Source organism: Macaca mulatta, chromosome 2, assembly GCF_049350105.2.
Source record: "Macaca mulatta isolate MMU2019108-1 chromosome 2, T2T-MMU8v2.0, whole genome shotgun sequence".
NCBI classification, from domain to species: Eukaryota; Metazoa; Chordata; class Mammalia; order Primates; family Cercopithecidae; genus Macaca; species Macaca mulatta.
The window spans coordinates 53,472,957-53,491,317 of NC_133407.1; the positions used below are offsets into that span (position 1 = coordinate 53,472,957).

At 35.7% G+C, this 18,361-nt stretch overlaps 1 protein-coding gene across 3 annotated transcripts in view; it reads left to right on the plus strand.

Annotated features, from left to right (window-relative positions):
* The window catches only part of TSC22D2 (TSC22 domain family member 2), a 52,205-nt gene extending 37,553 nt beyond the window's left edge, over positions 1–14,652 (plus strand). For all 3 annotated transcript variants that reach the window (XR_001443148.3, XM_015131797.3, XM_015131798.3), the window contains 2 exons: positions 11,611–11,662; positions 12,910–14,652. Coding sequence is in view for 2 of the 3 variants with exons in the window: in XM_015131797.3 (XP_014987283.1) it covers positions 11,611–11,662; positions 12,910–13,170 (313 nt within the window). In the remaining variant the exon portion in view is untranslated. The remainder of the gene's footprint in view (positions 1–11,610; positions 11,663–12,909) is intronic.
* The last annotated feature ends 3,709 nt before the right edge of the window (positions 14,653–18,361 follow it).

Sequence of the window (18,361 nt, forward strand, 5' to 3'; positions counted from 1 at the left end):
ACCTGTTTCTTAATACTAATCATAATTGATTTTTATTCATGTTTCACTGCATTGGGAGATTAACTCTTATTTAATTTTCCCAAGATACACTGGGAAAGTAGACCTTATAAAGTGTCAAAATCCAAATTGATCCAAATGATAAAAGGAACTAATTGGGTTGTTGTGTGTACTGTTGTAAACAGTCTCACATAATCCTTATAGCAGTCCTTTAATATATGTACAACTGTATCCCATTTTATAGTTGAGGTAACTAGTTTCAGTATGTTAACTTGCTAGGATCACCCCACCAGTAAGTGGGTGGAGTTTGGATTAAAAGTCAGCTAGCCTCACACTTGTAATTCCAGCACTTTGGGAGGCCGAGACAGGTGGATCACGAGGTCAGGAGTTCGAGACCAGCCTGGCCAACATAGTGAAACCCCATTCCTACTGAAAATACAAAAATAACTGGGCATGGTGGTGTGCATTTGTAGTCCCAACTACTTCGGAGGCTGAGGCAGGGGAATCACTTGAACCCGGGAGGTGGAGGTTGTGGTGAGCTGAGATCGTGCCACTGCACTCCAGCCTAGGCAACATATCAAGACTCCGTCTCCAAAAAAAAAAAAAAAAAAAAAAAAAAAAAACCTAGTCTAATTCTAAAGCCTATGCTTTTAAACCATTTTATTATTCTTTCTGAATTCAACTTTTTGCTTAGGCTAGGCAACTGCTGAGTGAGAGGTTGTCTTACCCCTCAATGTCTGACCCCAGAATGAAGTAGAGAACAGAAAATACTTTAGACAAGAGATAGTAAACTGAAACGTAGTCAACTTTAATTCTTCAAGGCCTATATTTAGAGCGTTGCCTTTATATTTGTTGAAAGTGAAAAGTGTAATCCTTGGCTGGGTACAGAGGCACACGCTTATAATCCCAACACTTTGGGAGGCGAGGGCAGGAGGATCGCTTGAGCCCAGTAGTTTGAAACTAGCACGGGCAACAGAGTGAGATCTGTCTCTACAAACAACAAAAAAACATTTTTAAAAAGAAAGATGTAATTCCTTGCTCGAACCCAATCCACTATAATTTTAGAAAATATTCCAAATGGAAAACATTCATTGGTTTATTAAAAATAAAGACTAGGCTTCCCCCCCACCCCCAATATGATATATTCTGTTCATTTCCCTAAGGAATGATGACCATGCTTGGTGCTCTCCCTTTAGTCTAAATCAGAATCAAGCAACTGTCTCTTTAAAAACCTGATGATATTCTTCTGAGTTTCGCCCTATTTTGAAACGGTTCCGTGACAACCTTTATTTATTACTGTACTTGGACTTTGGGGGACAGATTAGGAAGGAGACTTAAAGTAGCAAAGAAAAATTAGTTTAATAACTTCGGAGCAAATTGTAGTCACGAAATCCTAGTGACTAGTCTAATATAATTTTACTTTGTCAAATACATTGTTCATAGAATTATACTTTTTCTAAAAAGCTATTTTAACTAACATTTCTGCACTTTCAAGAAATAGTCATAAAGAAAAGAAAGAGACAAAATGAAAAGATGAGCAAAAATGATGTACTTTTCACTGGTATTTGGCTTTTGGTATATACATATACCAAAGGGGATAGTCTCATTTTTACTTTAGTCAAGTCTCATTGTAGAAATAGGATTGAGAAGATATTTAAACAAGGTATCTAAATAAGAATGACTTTAATAAAAAGAAATAATATGTTGAGAATGAGGAGGCAAATGTGAGGCCATTAGATGAATAAGTAGCATTCCTAAGAATAGTTTCTTCCCAAGCCCATCTTTTTCCATGACTCTTTACGTGTTAGTGTTCTCCAGTGTTTTGGCCCCACTTGTCTTTTCATTGTTTGTGCAGGTTTGTCTTCTCCTATGGTTTGAGCCGTGTACTGCATTCTTACAGCTTTCAAATCTAGATTTCTAGGCCAGAGACTACTCTGGAATTCTCAATACCTATTTCCAACAGCCTTCTCTCTGTATTTCTCCAACAGGATTCTACATTTCCATGTCCCCAAATTCAGTAGTCCCAAGTGAAACTTAAATTTCTTTTCTCATCTTTATTTGCAGCGCTTTATTTGCACATCTTTATTTGCACCACCTACTCCCCACCCCACTTCATCCCCCCCAAAATGTAGCCACCTTCTGTAATACACCAGCCAACTCCTAGTTGCTCCAAGAATAAAGCCCTAGGCATCCTTAGCATTTTCTTTGTTATAGATAGTCTCTTTCCCTTATCATCTCACTGATCTCTCAAGATTCGGTGTGCTTCAATTGAAACTTGAAATATTTTCTAATTCCTCTCACCCTTTTTTTCCTCTGAGGTACCAGTGTACATCTAAGTCTAGGTAACTGTCAGTCATACTATTTTTCCAGTCACCAAGAAATAATTTAAAGTAGCAGGTATTATAGTGTCAAGTTTTTAATTTGAGCTTATTATTGGTATGTATTACCAATTACTTGGTATGTATTATTCACTCCTCAATAATATACTGTCATCAGATTAGGTAGTTGCTGCCATGTAAACAGTAAAATGAAATTTCTTTCAAGAGAGCCTGCTCTAAATGTTAAGTACTTCAATATCAAGGAAAATGCCACCCTCCTCATATCCCTTTATCCTGTCCTTTCTTAGATCTTACTCAGAGGAAGGAAATAATCTTTTCAACCTGTTAAACCTTGCCTATTGTTAGTCTATTAAGAAGTAATGATTTCATCTAATAAGAAATAATGCTAGGTAGGATGACCGGTTCCTGTAATCATAGCTACTCAGGAGGCTGAGGTGGGAGGATTGCTTTAGCCCAGGAGTTAGAGACCACCCTGGGCAACAGGATGAGGCCCTGTTTCTAAACAACAGATTTTAAAAATCAGCTGGGAATGGTGGCGCACACCTGTAGTTCCAGCTGCTCGGTTGACTGAGACTGAAGTAGGAGGATTGCTTGAGCCCAGGAGTTTGAGGCTGCAGTGAACCATGATCATGCCACAGCACTCCAGCCTGGGCATCAGATCAAGACCCCATCTCTAAAAAACAACAACTAGCTAGCACACAAAGTCAAGTATCTTAAATAAATGTAACTCTATATTATTATAACATTTAAGTGTTAACTTGAAATAGGATATTTAACTTTGTTTGGAATATTTGGACTGCATAAATAGTGAAACTGCTGTGCAAATTTTACTTTTGTGCCAGTCTTCAATTTTTCCAGACTAAGTTCTTATCTCTTCGATTTTGAATATTTTCGTGGATTTTTAGTTCAGCTAGTTTTAATATGAAGTTTCTTTAAAATGGCTCTACAAGAGAAATGTAATTTTATCAGAATTTTACTACCAAATATTAAAATGATCCCCCCAAAATATCATAACTTGGAAATGTGAAAGAGATCTGGATAAAGAAGATAATGTTAATTTTAATCTTGTATATATATTGGGGGATAAATTTTTAATGTAGTTTTTATTGTGTAAGTTTACATAACTTTTTGTAGTATAGATCTTTACCGCAAATTTTTATCATTTGCTTACCAGATTTACTTTGAATAAACAGAAATCACTGTACTGGGAGCTATAATCATAATTTACATCATATTTGCAGATGGTTATAATTCACTCTAAACCAAGAAATGGAATTTTTACAAATCACAGATATCACTTACGTTGATCATTGTTTTGTTTGTTGAATATAGTACCTTATCTTGCAGAATGAAATAGTTCCTAGAGAAAATAGAGTTGGCACCTCTTCCCTCATTTCTCCCTTTCCTATTTTCTATCATTACTTTTCCTGTCTGCCATTTGTTCATGTCTGGAGTTTACACTGTACAAGATAGCTCCCTCATGAGTCATTTTCATTTTGGAACACGGTTTTCATTGTTCTTCAAGATGTAGTAAAAGTACTCTTGCTTCTATCTCTGTCCTGCATCCGCCTGCCTTCCCAAACAGATAGCCACTTCCTTAATGTGTGTATATCCTTCTTTATGTGTATATAAGAAAACCAATGTGTATTATCTTCCTTAATGTAAATTATAATGTATTGTACACACATCTGTACCTTTACTTTTAAAGATCTCCAGGATACATTATTCCCATCTCAGTACTTAGAAAAGTATCTTCATGGTTCTTTAATAGATGCATACTATTTAATTGAATGGATGGCTATGCCATGATTCATTTAACCAGAAGTGTTGCTGTTATAAAGTGTTGTAATGAGTAGCCTTGTTAAATACATTATTTGCTATGTATATAAAGTATCTAGAGGATAAATTCCCAGATGAATGATTGCTGGCTTAAAGAGTGAATAATTAAGGGGAGGTCAGGAGAGAAGAGAGGGAAAAGGAGAGAAATCTGTTTTGGAAAATAGTATTACATTATAGTTTTAATTTGTATTTTTATTTTATGATTCAGATGTTGAGTCTTTTTTCATGTCTTTCTTGTTAATGTTCAGTGTGAATTCCCTCCATTTTTCTATTGGGCATCTGGTCTTACAGATTTTAGGAAAATTATTAGAGACTTTTTAACTTTAAAAAAAAAATTAGGCATGCAGTTACATAGTCCTCTCTCACCAAAGTATTAAAGAAATTCTAATTAAATGGCTTTATTTAAAGTTCTTAGTACAGATGATAAGACTGATTCTAGACAAAGGGAGTCTAAGGTAGGAGATGGACTTCGTATAGATTGCATGCTCTTTCATCTATGCTTTACTGGCTAGCCATTTGATAAAATTAACAATATAAATATAAAATATGCCGAGGGCATTGGTGAACAAGGTTTTTGTAGAAGATGCTGACAATAAATATCAATCATTATATAAGTATTTAACTGGGTTTTTAATAGTTCCTTGGTAAAAGCATTTATCACACCATTGCAGGACTGGCTACTTGAGAAAAAGTAACACTTAAGTTTTGTAAGTAGAAATTTTACCTGCTTGCTCAGGATGAATAATAGCTTTAAAATAACTTATTTTGTGTTACTGCTAATAATAATCTCTATGGGGCATTTTGGGTTTCTTTTTTTTAATCATGAAATTAAACATTATTTGTTTTATATTGGTAGAACTGATGGTCAATAATTAGAATAACATAACATTTTGAGTTCTTAGTTTATTATTAACTTCACCCAATTTTTATTCTTCACCATAGAGGTTTGCATTCAGCTAGAGATTGTCTACATGAATTTTATTTATTTAGGCCCTTTTGAAAGGAAAATTGTTATTTGTTCTTGAGTAAGCTATAAATATGTTTTTAGTTCCCTCTTACAGAAGAGTGGTGGATTTTTAAAATTATATATAACCTCACAAGCTTGCTGAACTGTAGATTTATTCGATTTATTCCTTTGTAATCAGTGACTTGCATTTTCTTAATTTTCTTTCTAAAAAACAAAACATGCATTTGTTAGAGAATAGGCAAAATGTTACCCAGGTTAGAAGTAATGCATTTTAGTAGTAATGATGTTATTACAGTGCTTATTTTGGGAGATGGGAGTGGGTGGAATAAAGGTTATAGATGATTTACTGGAAACAGTATATGATTCCTGAGGACTGCCCCCAAAGAAAGGTATAGCTTCCTTCTGCTTGTACGTTTCTGAAGAATCAGTTTTAGTTGGTTTGGGCAAGGGGGGGTAAGCATGAAGTACGCCAGATTTGCCAACTCAAAGGAGTTTGTATTACAAAAAATTTGTGTAATTTGGAGAGTTCCTGTAGTGCATTTATAGTTGTGGTTGTAACTCAATGCAAAGTTAGAGGAGTCTGAGTAAAACAAGGCATTTTATTTATTTATTTATTTATTTATTTATTGCAGTATTCTAATTAAAGATACATAATATTTTTAAGACATCTTCAGCTTTCTAACAAACCAGAAGAACATTTTCGTTCTTGGCAATTAGGTAAACTATATTGGCTATGAAAAGATCACTAAGCAAGTGCCTTTTCTAAGAGGTTCCCTCCCTTATTCTCAGAGCTGAACCTCTTCTAGGAATATGCCAGATAAGATAAATGGCATATTCTGAGCATGGTTTAATCTTTGGATCCATGCTTATGGTTTCGCAACTTAACATTTGGTACTTCATTAAAGCATTCTTAATAATTACATAATTCTGGATTTATTTCAGGTCACTAGAGATTATTTTTTCACAGTCTTACTATTATGGAAGAAAATACATGTGTTTTGACACTAGGTCCAGGTTTGAATCCTGTTCCTAGTGTTGTGTCTTTGAGCAAGTTACTTGACCTCAGTTTCCTCAACTGTAAAATGAGAATGTTGCTCAGGCTTGTTGTAAGGACTCATTAAGATAAGGTGTGCCTGCCCTAAAGTAGACAATCATTAAGTTTTCTTTTCCTCTATCTTGTTAATTTGTTAATTAGCATTTATATCTAGGGGAAGATGGAAAGACAAAGTAGTCAAAATATGTCCATTTTGGGAAAAAGAGAAGTAGTTACTTTTCTTAGAGACAGGTCTGGCTCTCTCACCCAGGCTGGAGTGCAGTGATGAACCCTGAACTCCTGGGCTCAAGCAAGCTTCCCACACAGCCTTCTGAGTTACTGGGACCATGGGCTTGCTTTCTTTTCTCTTTTCTTTTTTCTTTTCTTTTCTTCTTTCTTTTCTTTCATGGGTTCTCACTATGTTGCCCAGGCTGAATTTTTTTATTTTAAATAAGTAGTCATGATGTCTGTGTCCACATTACTACAGATAAAGAAAAAAGTTGGTTTCTCATAGTTTTTTAAAAATAGAGATCAAGGCCGGGCGTGTGGCTCACGCCTATAATCCCAGCACTTTGGGACTCCGAGGCAGGCAGATCACCTGAGGTTGGGAGTTCGAGACCAGCCTGACTAACATTAGAGAATCCCCATCTCCACTAAAAATACAAAATTAGCCGGGCGTGGTGGCACATACCTGTAATCCCACCTACTCAGGAGGCTGAGGCAGGAGAATCGCTTGAACCTGGGAGGAGGAGGTTGCGGTGAGCCGAGATTGCGCCATTGCACTCCAGCCTGGGCAACAAGAGTGAAACTGTCTCAAAACAAAAAATTAAATTAGATTACCTGTTTCTTTAGTGATTTTAACTTGTGAAGTTGGAAATTCTTCATCCGTCCTCTTGCTTTCTCAGTGATGTTGCAAGTAATCTCATGGTAAGAGTAAGGAAACCTAGGAGGAAAAGCTGTGGTGGGGAACCAGTTAGGATCAATTAAAAGATGAACAGCATGGAAAGCCAACCTGTCTTACTGTAGCATTGATACTTTGAGTTTTACTTTTTCTGTGAGTGTAAGTATAATTAGCTTTAAACACTGAATTCAAGCTCATTTATTTATTTTGGAGCAGCAATTCCGGTAAATAAATACTTTCTTATAGGTCTTTCTTACTTTCCACAGCTCTATATTTCTGTTCATTCTCTCCATATCCACAAGTTTTAATGCATCTATAAATGCTAATAAATGCTTGATTTTTATTCTAAGAATAATTCATAGTAAATAGAAAGTTTATTTTTAAAAATTATCTTTTGACTTTATTTAGCACTTCCAGTTTACCATAATAGTTTAAAAAAGAAAATTCTGAACTCATTTTTCCCTCATGCTTCTGTGGCAGTAATTGTAACACTTGGTTTAAAATTGACGTATTTCAGTTTGAGTGTGTATATACACATACACACTAATCTGAAATATTTGTTTATACTACCACCATTATAGGTTACTGGGTATATATACTTTGTGCTGGGAATAAAGACAGAAAGCGTTTTCTTAGGGAGCTTAAGTTTGGAAACTGGTTAACCATCAAAATATAATGTGCTGAATGTGATAATTAAAAGGAAAACAAGGTATATAGTATTACAATATTAGGTGAAGGAAGGAAATTATTGATTCTGCTTCAGTTGATCTTTCTCATTTTAAAAGAGAGTCAAATCTCACTATGATAACTTTGAACATAATAGAAAACATCTTGATACCCTCATTGAAACAGTATTTTTAAACCATATTCTGGGATCTTGAAATAAAATAGTCTCTTATTTGCTTAAGACTACCATATTGGTGTCTTCATTGTAAATCTGGCTGTTTAAAGCAGTGGTTCTCAAACTTTAGTTTCTATCTGAATCACCTGGAGAGTTTTTTAAAGTAGATTACGGGCCCCGCCTCAAGAGTAAATCTGGGGTGGGTCCAAATGTTTACCGTTCTAACAAGTTTCCACGTGATGCTGATGCTTCTAGTTCAGGGACTACACTTTGAGAACTGATTTATCTGAACTTAAAGAATTTTAATGCCTTCCTCATATGAACCAATAATTGTTTCAAGTCTATCATATCTAATTACTGTCAGTATGCATTGAGTTGCTGTGTGCTAAGCACTGAATTCACTTACTCACAAAGGTAAAGAAGTTATGGAACCTTTCTCAAGGAGCTCAATCTAATAGGATCAACAGTGGTAGTATTATAATACTCAAAGTAATCACTGTCTGTATTGAGTGCTCAGTGTGCCAACTACTATGCTGAGCATTAAACTCATTTAATCCTCACAATTGGCATATAATCCTTATTTTAAATGAAAAAACTGAAGTCTAGAAAGGTTAAATAATTTCCATATAGTGAGTATATGGAGGAGCCAGAATTTGCTATTCTGCCTTTTTGCACTACAAAAAGTTTGCGAAGATTGGTAGACCCCAGAAGGGATGGAGTAATTGGCTCTACCTTAGAAAATCAAACAGCATCACAGAAGAGATGGCACTGGAGCATCTTAAGGGACAGGTGTAAGATAGCCAGATGAATTGTAACTGTGAGCACTTCCAGCTGAGGGAGCAGTTTCTGCAAAGCCAAGGAAACCTGAGAGAACATATTTCAACAGACTGCAAATAGTTATATAAGACCATAACACAATAGGCAGATGGGGTATAAGAGGAAAACAGATTGTATAAGGCAGAGGTCAAAGTCATAAAGAATTTTATGTACCAGGCTAAAAAGTTTTAAAAATAGAATTAGGCTTCTTAATTTTTCCTCCTATAACTTTCATTTGTAAGCCTGCAGTTCTCAAAGCATAGACAGCAGATTCCACATCATCCGGGAACTTGTTAGAAATGCAGAATCCTGGTTCCATGCCTACTAAATCAGAAACTCTGAGGGGGAAGCCCAGCAACCTGCGTTTTAACAAGACCTCCAGATGATTCTGGTGCGTGCTAAAGTTTGAGACCCCTGCAGTAGGTTATAGAATTCTTGAATAATAGCCTTCAAGATAGTTAAAGGTCACTATAGTGGTAGTAATTATATTTGACACTGATTTATTCTATTAGAGTATAACACCTAATAGTTGAAATATTAATACCTGTTAAGGGATACATCTTCATCATTATCTATTTATATCTTGCAAACCTGTTTCTTCTGTTGTCAAAAGAGATCTTAGGAAAAGAGTTTGTTAGATCAGCATTCAAAGAATAGCATGCTAATTATTCTTCCTTAGCTATGGGAATCATTTTAAAACTTGCTGACTGATTTTAATTATCAAAAAAACAAAACAAAACAGTAAACCCTTTTTTAAGGGTTTTGGAGTTTTTTGTTGTTTTACTGCTTATTAATACATAAAACTGACGTTGTAGTTAGTATTTAAGGTGTGCTATTTAAACCAAATGTGTTGAAGGAATCAAATTATTTAAGTCATGAAATGACTTAAAAGTAATTCAATCTTTCCTTGCCATGTCAATAAAAATATAGAACGTATAATCTGGGATTCCCAAGCAAGCTAATGTAAATGCCTGTCACCGTCTTTTTTGCCAAAATGTGTTCAGTATTTGTGGTGAATATATCTGCACGGTATCTGGCACTGAAGTACTTATTAAAGCCTTATGGTTTACTTAGTGGTTCTGTAGTTTATAGTTACATATAGTCACACTTTGCACAGCTCACTAAAAGCATTTAAAGCCCAGCACGTATAAAGTATTTGTTAATGATCCATAAATCCTTTCTAGATACTAGATACACAAAACCTCTTTTCATCTTAGAAATAGTAGCAGCAAGAAGTGAAGGTAGTATGCTGTAATTAATGTGGTTAATGCTCAAATAAACTTAGTTTTCCATCTAATGATTTAAGGTTTCAAGGATTTAGAAGTGGAAAATCCCATGAGGCATTGACATCAACCCCTTTGTTTTACAGATGGGGAAACTGAGATCCAGGGAAGTTAAATAGGTGATTTGCTGATGGTCACATAGGAAATGAATAGCAGGAAATCATAGGACAGGATATTTCTGAGCCTCAATCTGATATGACATTGTGGGTCCACACCATCAAAGTAAAGTAGTTTCCACGTATCTTAGCACTAAAATCTTAGGTGGAGTATACTTTATGAAGAGTATTTAGTAATATATAAAAATTATCTTTTTGTATTGGTACAGTAAGCTAAAGTATCAGATTTTTCTTTACAAGAGTAATTTTTAAAAACCTAATAACTTTTTTGAAATAAAATTTAAAAAAAAAAAGAAAAGGGTATAAATTCCAGCTATTCTTACTACTTAATACATGGTAGAATATAAACCACCAAAGAGGACAATTATTCAGCCTTGTGTGTTATTATCGTACAGTTGCTAAGGTGATATTTGAACTTGGAATGTGCTTAACAGGCTGGATAACTTTTCAGTTATTCCCAGGAAAAACTGATCGAAACCACATACCTTATAGGTGATTCTAACCTTGTAGGTTATTCTTGCCAGCAAGTAACCTACAAAGACATGTAGGTCTGCCAGAATGTTGAATTTCTTTTCTTTCTTTCTTTCTTTTTTTTTTTTTTTTGAGATGGAGTTTTGCTCTTGTTGCCCAGGCTGGATTGCAATAAATGGCATGATCTCGGCTCACTGCAGCCTCTGCCTCCTGGGTTCAAGCAGTTCTTCTGCCTCAGCCTCCTGAGTAGCTGGGATTACAGGCGCCCGCCACCATACCTGGTTAATTTTTTTTGTATTTTTAGTAGAGACGGGGTTTCACCATGTTAGCCAGGCTGGTCTGGAACTCCTGGCCTCAAGTGATCCTCCCACCTCGGCCTCCCAAAGTGCTAGGGTTACAAGCATGAGCCACCGCACCCGGCTGAATGTTGAGTTTCTTGTTAACCAATCCTGCCCAAAGGCTTTCTGAATCATTTTTAGAAGCCATTAAAATGTTTTTTAAAAACTAGATGTTTATAAAACTTATAGCAGAAAAGTCTTACTAAGAGGAAGGACTAGAAAAAAAAAAAAGTCAAGCCATCATCTGAATTTTACTACAATAAGTAATTATTGGAATTTCTACATGAAAGGCAATTAGAATATATAGTTGGTTAATGAAGAAATTTAAGAGATACAGAGAAGGCACTGCCCATTTAAAATGTATCCTTTTAAAACCACTGAACAGAGAAATTCTTAATACATTTGAGAGTTAAAGTAGCATACATATATCACAGGCAAATTAGAAATGTTGGCACTACAAAGGACCTGTAGAAGTCTTCAATTTACTGAGACTCTCATTTTAGAAATGAGAGCTTTGAGTACTGAAATTGTTAGAACAGAATAAGCTATTTTAAATTACTATATATTTGGTTTTAAGTGAAGCACGAATGTCTTTTACATTCTTTTAAGAGTTGGAAGGGAGGTTAAATTTTTTAGAATAATTTAATGACATATTCTAATTTTTTCCAGTGCATCTGGGGGAGGTGTTGTAGCCATTGACAACAAAATAGAACAAGCAATGGTAAGTAAAAGTTTACAGTTCTCCCATTTCATAGATTGTTGGTTGTATGGAACACTTAGCTTTTCTCAATTTTAGAAAACAAATAATTTATTTAAACCAAAGATGACCAAATCATGTTTTTTGATAATGAGATTTCGTTGTAGATGCTAGAACATTGAGAATTTTTAATCTAGAAATACTAATTGAGTAAATATTTCTCCCATTTGAATATCTCACATTTCATGCATTATCATTGATAAGGACCATTGGTGAGGGGACATACATATTTAAAGACAACATGTTCCCCAAATATTTCAGCATTGAAAATACTTTAGAGCGAAAAAGAGTATTAAAGCAAAAACAGCTAGAGGTCTGATGGAAGTAGACTATAAGTAAGCCGTGTAAGTAGGCCAGGCACAGTATCTGTAATCCCAGCACTTGAGCTGAGGTGGGAGGATCAGTTGAGGCCAGGAGTTTGAGACCAACCTGGGCAACATAGCAAGACCTTGTCTCTACAAAAAAAAGTTGGTATTTTTGTTTGTTTTGAGATAGTCTCGCTCTGTCACCCAGGCTGAAGTACAGTGGCACGATTTTGGCTCACTGCAACCTCCACCTCCCAGGTTCAAGCGATTCTCCTGCCTCAGCCTCCTAAGTAGTTGCAACCACAGGTGCACACCACCACATCTGGCTAATTTTTGTATTTTTAGAGACGGGGTTTCACCATGTTGGGCAAGGTGGTCTCAAACTCCTGACCTCAGGTGATCTACCCGCCTCAGCCTCCCAATGTGCTGGGATTACAGGTGTGAGACCTTACAGGACTGTTAGTCTCAAACTATTTTTTTAATCCTAAAATTTTAAAGTCCAAAATGTTATCTTTAAAGCAGTACTATGACTAGTTTAACATCACACAGCTTTCCGTTGGAATATTGTTCCTTTGTTCTCTTGATCTACCATTTTAAGCATGTGATTTTAACCTTTTTTTTTTTTTTTTTTTTATTCTAAGCTTAAAGAGTTGACAGTTTAAGAAGCTGGTATTTTTTGGAAATTGTCCCAAACTTTGAAAAGAAAATTCTGAGCTTACTGCTCTAGTTGGGAACTGGGTTTTTTCCAATCCATCTTCCATAGGCTCGGTCAAGATAAAGCAGAAATCTTAAAAGCAAGAGCAGGAAAACTAATATAAAAACTTAAACGGCACCAAGTAGGCTAGAACCGGATAGCACCACCTTTACCTTTTCACTCTTTGACATTCCTAATTTTGTTTTTCACAGGATCTGGTGAAAAGCCATTTGATGTATGCAGTAAGAGAAGAAGTGGAAGTTTTAAAGGAACAAATAAAAGAATTAGTTGAAAGAAACTCTTTACTTGAACGAGAAAATGCACTGTTAAAATCTCTTTCAAACAATGATCAATTATCCCAACTCCCAACCCAACAGGCCAATCCTGGTAGCACTTCTCAACAGCAAGCAGTGATAGCACAGCCTCCGCAGCCAACGCAACCTCCACAGCAGCCGAATGTCTCCTCAGCATAAAGCTTTCTTAAGCCTCATTAAGAAAAAAACTGAAAGCAATCTATCCTTGTGTGCCACTGGTGTTCTTTCCACTTTATACGAAAGCAAGTAGCCATGCTTTGGTTGTGTGTTTGGCCTTTTCAGTATTAGACAATCATTCTACAAGAGCTTTTCCTCTCTCTGAAATGTCATGCAGCGCTGTTGATGTCCAGTTCTATGTCATCAGTACACAAGGAGAATAATGGGGTTTATTAAAGCGAGCAAAGTCTGCATTTTACCTGGTGCGCATGAGTGGGGTCTTTAAGAGTTTTGGTGGCTCTCCCATGTTTCCTATTACCCTTGGATTTACCCTGAGCCTTCCTATCACATTATAAATAACAGTTCATCTAAAGAGCCACTTTTCTTTCAATATCAGTAACATTTGCCTACATAAGTTTTCATTTATTTGTGTTTTATTTATTACAGGGCTGCTATTTTCATAATGTACATGAACAATGTCACAGAACTTTTTTAATTTTTTTGAATAATTATAAGTATCAGTAAAGGAAGTGAAAGACAGGATTGCATTTAATAGATAAAACGTTTAGGCAATAATTGAACAAAAGAATCCTGGCATATTTCTAACACTAATGGCAATTTACTTTTGGTATTTATTTTCAGTAGTAAAGACCCAGCTTGAATGTAAATTTTGTATAGTGTAAGTATGAAGAACATAGTGCAACTGTACAGGTAGTCACCAGTTATTGTGATATAATAAATAATTGGGCTATTTTGATGAAGAAAACTTTGTTCATTTGTTTCTACTTTCTAAGAGAAATTGCCACGATTCCTCTGCTTTTCAACATTTCGTATGACTTTTTTTTCGGGTGGGAATAAAAAGCTGTGAAATTGTTCAACCTACTTTGTAACCAAAGAAGCAAAGCTGTGTAATGGAGTTTTTTGGGGTTTTTTTGTGTTTTTTTTTTTTTTGTCTTTTTTTTTATAATGCACATTCTTTATGTATTTTTATTTAGTGTTTTCTCAGTCACAATTTTCTTTGCTGTCTAGCATGATCTGCATGACCTATAATCTTTGAACCACTTTCGTACCTCATGTTTTTATCCAGCACTCTTATTGTAATATGTACTAGTCTGTGAACAATGTCAAATAAAAGAGAACGAACAGGTAGTTTGGTGGAGCTGAGCTAGTGTACAATACACTAGTTGTAAAAAAAAAAAAAAAAAAAAAAGTGAGCCATCTTTTGTTCATTTAAAATGGTGTTTTGAATTTCGTATGCAGAAAACGTTTTGTTACATTGCAGATTTTAATGTATTTAATAAATGCAACATGCAGATTAAGTGCAGTGTATACTGAGTATTTAAATTAAAATGTACATTTCATAAATACAGTTTCAAAAGAAAGCATCATTTTGTGTATACTAACACATTAAGTGTATGTCAGAAATTGATGTATAAATATATATTTTAACACATTTTCTGAAATTAAACTGCAGTTTTGTTGAAATATTTGGCTCTATATGTGTTCAAAATTTGACTAGATTTGTATTTTCACAATTCAAAATACTCCTTAAAGACCTGTTAATAATGACTTACTGATAGTTCTTAAATTTTCAAATTAAAACAATTTAAAGAATGCAAGAATAGTGAGCAATATTTGTACTCAATATTCATATTATGTTAGTGATACTGAAGTAGGAAATCCTTGTCTACCAAAACTTTTACTTGAATTCAGAAAGGTGCCTGTAGAAATTAATATGCGCTGCATCTGTAGCCAGCTAGCTAATCAGAGTCAATGAGAACCAGTAGTTAGTTCTCCCTGTTAAAAGACGTGTTTATTTGAAGTAAAAATTTAATCAGATTAGCCACAAACGAGGCATAAAATTGGGATGTACATGAGATTGCCAAATATTTTCTATTCTAGTTGCGCTGTAAGACATTGAACAAAATGTTAATGAATAACATTATAAATAAAGGAACTAAGTACATAGGCTTGAGTAAGCAACCCTAAGGATGTGTAGTAAGATTCCAAGTAGAGCTGCTACAGGTGAGATACTTAATGGAATGTGAAACTTCGCTGTTGGACTGTTAACCAGAGAGGTTTGCTGGCTGTGCCCCTCCAGTGCTAACTGTGATATGTGATATTTAATACAGGTGGAGAAAAACTAGTCTTAGAAAAAGAGGTGGGATTTTTGTGAAAATGGATTCCATTTTGATTCTGGGGCTGGAAAAACACTTTATAAACAAAGTAATAGTCTCCAAGGAAATGAATAATATGTTAAGGTTTAAAATGGTAACAGCAGTTATTACTACTTTTATATTAAGAAAAAAATATAGAAAAGGAGAGAAAACATGGGTAGTTCACAGAAGAGAGAGAGCAGTTTCTAAAGGTTCAACTTCTAGTAACCTAAAAAATGCAAATTAATATTTTTAGCGAATTGTAATAAGTGTCCAAAGTAGCAGGACTTAACATAGAAAGACAGGCTTTCCTGTGTACTTTTAGAAAGTAATTTGGCAATATGTTTCAAGAGCCTTAAATAATAAGCTTTTCAGTGTAACGACAGAAGATACTCAACTCATGGTGCATTGTTCAAAAATGCAAAATTATTGTCGTGCCTGCCCTCTGCTTTCCCATCATCCCCCCCTGCTGTCAAAATCCAAACTATCCCTACTGTCAACCCTTCCCCCAGCTCATTGTTTAGGATCTTAAGTAACTTCCAGTTCAGCTATTTGAGTCTCCAGCTATTTGGAGTCTTACAGGAATGCCATCTATCTAATTCTGTCAGTGTAATGCCCATAGAGCAAGGTCCCACATAAGCTTTTCTGTTTTAGCCAATAAATCATAAGTAAAAATTTTTCTGATACGGTAATTGTCTACAGTTCAAACCTAACTTTCCCCAAATAAACTTTATTTTAGGTTGTTCCAATGTGATCTCACAGCTTGCCACACCAAAAACAAATAGTAGGGGTTAGGAGGCGTTAAATGTACAGTTTCCTTAACTCCTGATTGTCCAAAATAGCTGAATTTTTCAAATTCTATTTATACTATCCTATACTAATTTAGAAGTATTGAGATAACGTTTTATAATCAAGCCTCCAGTGATTGGGGATCACAACTGCCATTATTCACAAGAATTTTCACAGGTGAATGATTATGTTTCTCCAAGTTGCAAACTCCAGTAATTCATGGACCTTAAAAAAAAAAAAAAAAAAAAGTCTTAATAGTACCAGAATATCTCTGTTCTCGAAAATTTATCTTTGCAGAACCAGAAATAGCTAATTGTCTGGAAACAACTTTTAAGATTTGAAGTCACATTTTTAAAAGAAACTATGGCTCAGTGACAAGCACTTTGTGACATGGCTCAATTTTCTTAAATAATCCTAGGAAAAGGACAAAACCCAGCCCTCAAGATTGACAATTTGAGGACATAATAAGCCAACTAATAATGCAGCGAGAAATACTTGTTACTATACACAGTCAGGGATGGTTTTTTTCAGGGTAGGTTTCCTCAAAAACATGACACCTGAGTCTTGAAGGTCATAAGAGCCAGAGGGAAGGGCGTTCCAAGCACAAGAAAAGAGAACTTAATGGCTTAAGAGCATAAACAAGGCTCCTAGAGCAGCCACAGAATTGCACTGGAGACAGGCAGACAGTGACTTCCCCCTGACCTAGTAGTTTGGCATCTATTCAGAAAGCAAGAATGATTTATTGAATGGTTTTAAGTAATGGGATACTGTGCTCAAATTCTGCTGGATGTGCACAATTCCAGTGGCAGATGGGAGGTAGATTAGAGTAGCTGAAACTGGAAGCTGAGAAATAATTTAGGAGGGATGATAATCCAGAAAATAAACGATGAAAAGGCAAAATTACAAAGGCAATTTTGTGAAGCTCATGAAGGAAGTTTGTCTTGTGTCTTTCTGTACCATTTTCCTCTGCACAATGAACATCCCATTCCCAGTATCAGGTATCAGGTGCCTATTTCCTTTTTTTTTTTTTTTTTTTGAGACAGTCTCGCTGTTGCTCAGACTGGAGTGCAGTGGCAAGATCTTGGCTCACTGCAACCTCTGCCTCCCAGGTTCAAGCGATTCTCCTGCCTCAACCTCCTGAGTAGCTGGTGTTACAGGTGTGTGCCACCATGCCGGGCTAATTTTTGTATTTTCAGTAGAGACGGGGTTTCACCATGTTGGCCAGGCTGGTCTTGAACTCCTGACCTCAAATGATCTCCCCCGCCCGCCCGGGCCTCCTAGAGTGTTGATTACAGGCGTGAGCCACCACACCCAGCTGCCTATTTTCTTGTCCCTCCAAAAAAAGATTAAAGAGTCCCAACTCATACTTGAAAGTTTGACTCAGTCTTTTCCTTCCAACAGTCATAAATCTGTGAAATGAAAGTCTTTGTTTCCTTAAAGGAATTTCAAGAATTTAACAAAAGGGTCGGGGGAATGGAACCTTTGCTGTCACTATGCCTCTGTGTCAATTCTACCCTAAAGGTAAACTAAATGTAATCCTTTTATAGTGACTAGGATTAGGATGATTCCAAAGTCTCCCTAAAATCTATTCCTTGCTCCCTGGAAAGGATAATATTGGTTCTGGCCCCCACTGTAGGTACTGACAACCCAAGGCAGAATAGGTTTTGCTAGGCTTTAGCCTTTTATTCTTTGGCATAGGTCAGTCCTGCAGGCTTCTTTTTTCTAAGTCTCCTGCTTATCCCAAACTAGACCTTTTCTCCTACCTCCTTCTGCTTCAAGCCTCTTAATAATCCGTATTTCTATTTCCTAGCAGTAGTAATAGTTTATTATTTAGTGATGTATACTTGCACCCTATTTACTCCTTTTCAACATTTCAAGATAAATCTTTGTCATGTATTTCTGTACCAGTTCACAGAATTTCTACAGCAAGATCCCTTTAAATGTATGGCTTTCCTTCATAGGTTGCAAGGATTACTTTATACAAGTGCTATTGTAACTATATCTTTCCTGGAGTACAATTGGTATGACATGCTGTGTTCATAGATGAAAATGCTAAGTGAGGCACTCTGAAGCAAGTTAAAGTTCACAGACATTCTTGCTTCCCCCCCACACCCCGCCATGGAATCATCAAATAAGAAAAATAAGACAGATTTTCAGATTGGCGATGGCCAAGTAAGACGCTGGTATTTTGCACTGGCGCTGTCCACTTAGTTGTTGAGTTTGTTCAGCATACCTGGATGGTGAGTGAG